Source organism: Sinocyclocheilus anshuiensis, unplaced genomic scaffold (genome assembly GCF_001515605.1).
Source record: "Sinocyclocheilus anshuiensis isolate Anshui unplaced genomic scaffold, SAMN03320099.WGS_v1.1 scaffold426, whole genome shotgun sequence".
NCBI lineage: Eukaryota > Metazoa > Chordata > Actinopteri > Cypriniformes > Cyprinidae > Sinocyclocheilus > Sinocyclocheilus anshuiensis.
The window spans coordinates 2,157,940-2,161,129 of record NW_015542362.1 but is presented as its reverse complement, the minus strand read 5'-3'; the positions used below and the strand labels follow the sequence as shown (position 1 = coordinate 2,161,129).

Sequence of the window (3,190 nt, the reverse complement as noted above, 5' to 3'; positions counted from 1 at the left end):
GGCTGCTTCAACACTAACTGCGGTTACTGAAACCACGCCTTCTTTCTTTGCATGAACATTTGGGCAGCATTATGCAAATATTTCCACATAGTGAGGTAGATATGTGGGGGCATGTTAGAACGAGCCGTTTTAGGGGGGCGTGGCAGAGTCTTAACTTTGTTCTAAATATCTCTTTGGTTTTGAGACTTTAGTCTTTGCAACTTCAGGGATCTTATCTATGCACAATCAGCTTGTAACACTCCAAAGAGAAAGGAAAACTTGAAATCGCATCATATGACCCCTTTAATTTCCACACCGCTAATGTCAATTTCTTCTTTTTTTCTCCCTGAGGTCTACTTTTAATGTTAGTAGAGATTTTTGCACTATAATTTAACCCTGGAAACCCTGACATATTAAATAATAGTCAGAAACATATTTTATTCAGAAAAACAATAGACTGTTTTTAATTGTCAGTTAAACTCATTTACTGAGTGTCATATTTGATACATCAGGCTTTTATGGCTCATATAGTATGATATAGTGAGAATATGGAGCTCATAATCAAGGAGGAAAAACACATCAGTTTTATTCAGTGGCCCAAACTGAGCAAAAATATGGTGCAGATTCTTATATTTATAAGGCCAAAAAGTAAAATGAAATTCTGTCACTCTATATGTTTCAATAATGTTTTAATAAGTTGATATAAATATGTGACCCTGCACCACATAACCAGTCATGAGGGTAAATCTCAAAGCTGAATAAATAAGCTTTCCATTGATGTATGGTTTGTTAGGATAGGACAATATTTGGCCGAGATACAACTATTAGAAAATCTGGAATCTGAGGGTGCAAAACAATCAAAATATTGAGAAAATCGCCTTTAAAGTTGTCCAAACTAAGTCCTTAGCAATGCATATTACTAATCAAAAATGAAGTTTTGATATATTTACGGTAGGAAATTTACAAAATATCTTCATGGAACATGATCTTTAATTAATATCCTAATGATTTTTGGCATAAAAGAAAAATGGATAATTTTAACCCATGCAATGTATTGTTGGCTATTGCTACAGATATACCCCAAGCGACTTAAGACTGCTTTTGTGCACATGCTGCTTCAACACTAACTGCGGTTACTGAAACCACGCCTTCTTTCTTTGCTTGCACATTTGGGCCACATTATGCAAATATTTCCACATAGTGAGGTAGATATGTGGGGGCGTGCTAGAACGAGCCGTTTTAGGGGGGCGTGGCAGAGTCTTAACTTTGTTCTAAATATCTCTTTGGTTTTGAGACTTTAGTCTTTGCAACTTCAGGGATCTTATCTATGCACAATCAGCTTGTAACACTCCAAAGAGAAAGGAAAACTTGAAATCGCATCATATGACCCCTTTAATTTCCACACCGCTAATGTCAATTTCTTCTTTTTTTCTCCCTGAGGTCTACTTTTAATGTTAGTAGAGATTTTTGCACTATAATTTAACCCTGGAAACCCTGACATATTAAATAATAGTCAGAAACATATTTTATTCAGAAAAACAATAGACTGTTTTTAATTGTCAGTTAAACTCATTTACTGAGTGTCATATTTGATACATCAGGCTTTTATGGCTCATATAGTATGATATAGTGAGAATATGGAGCTCATAATCAAGGAGGAAAAACACATCAGTTTTATTCAGTGGCCCAAACTGAGCAAAAATATGGTGCAGATTCTTATATTTATAAGGCCAAAAAGTAAAATGAAATTCTGTCACTCTATATGTTTCAATAATGTTTTAATAAGTTGATATAAATATGTGACCCTGCACCACATAACCAGTCATGAGGGTAAATCTCAAAGCTGAATAAATAAGCTTTCCATTGATGTATGGTTTGTTAGGATAGGATAATATTTGGCCGAGATACAACTATTTGAAAATCTGGAATCTGAGGGTGCAAAAAATCAAAATACTGAAAAAATCGCCTTTAAAGTTGTCCAAATGAAGTTCTTTGCAATGCATATTACTAATCAAAAATTAAGTTTTAATATATTTACAGTAGGAAATTTTAAAAATATATTCATGGAACATGATCTTTAATTAATATCCTAATGATTTTTGGCATAAAAGAAAAATGGATAATTTTAACCCATGCAATGTATTGTTGGCTATTGCTACAGATATACCCCAAGCGACTTAAGACTGCTTTTGTGCTCCAGGGTCACATATGCTTAGTTTTATGATCAAAGCTCTGTAGTTTCAAAACATATAATGCAATGTAATACAATGATGATTGAGAGACTAACAAATAATCTCTCCTCAAATGCCTGATGATCATATTTGATACTCACATTTGAACATTAAATAATGTATGGATAATCAAGTAAACTTAAGTTGCTTCAGTTCATCTTTAAATATTACTAACAATAATTATTATAGTTATTCTCATATTCCCTGAATAAAGATTTCACAACAAAAACACATGTGAACAACGACTTGAAGGTGGATGTTTGTACAATTATACTAAAAGGTCTTTTACTTGCTAAAAAAGTATAAACTATCAGTCAGATGACAAAAGGCATGTAGCAGATTATGAACAACAGGTTTTTCAGCAAAGTTTTCATCATATTGATAATTAGAGTCTTCATTTGCTTATCAAATATGATGCAGTAGGCTTTATAGGGTTAGAGTAGGAAAAGCTTATTTTCCTGTGATTATGCATGCAAATTTCCTTCATAAAAACAGTATTAAGGGTATCAATATTACCTGTGTGCAGGGGTGAGTATGCGTTGGCGGAGTACACCGAGGTCAAAGCCATCACTCTGAAACTCAGCGAGCAGCTGACACTGTGATCTGAAGAAACTCTTTACCATCAGTCTCACTGCAGCTCCTTTCTGTTTATTTCATGTAGATGTGCTGTACAGGTTCAAAAAAAAGAAAGAAAGTTTGTGTTTTTATTTTTATTTAATTTGGATGTTTTAATATCAAGCAAAGTCATCCATCATCTCTCAATATTTACTAATATAAAGACTTAAATGATTTTAGCAAATGGCTGCAATATAACAAAGAGTGAAAAATTGAAGGGGGTCTGAATACTTTCCGTACCCACTGTATATATATATACATGTTGTTGAAGTGCATATGCTTTATGTAGTTTTATTGCTATAGATTCACATGAAAATGATTTTCACATCTACATGTCCTTTGCTTCGCTTGTTTTGGAGGTTCAG

General features: G+C 33.4%; 1 protein-coding gene across 1 annotated transcript in view; it reads left to right on the top strand.

The window, feature by feature from the left end:
- LOC107692006 (aldehyde dehydrogenase family 1 member A3-like) overlaps nucleotides 1–2,879 on the top strand; it is a 31,723-nt gene extending 28,844 nt beyond the window's left edge. Inside the window, exon 13 of the mRNA XM_016490879.1 lies at nucleotides 2,737–2,879. Within this exon, the coding sequence (XP_016346365.1) occupies nucleotides 2,737–2,812 (76 nt within the window). The 3' untranslated portion in view covers nucleotides 2,813–2,879. The remainder of the gene's footprint in view (nucleotides 1–2,736) is intronic.
- The last annotated feature ends 311 nt before the right edge of the window (nucleotides 2,880–3,190 follow it).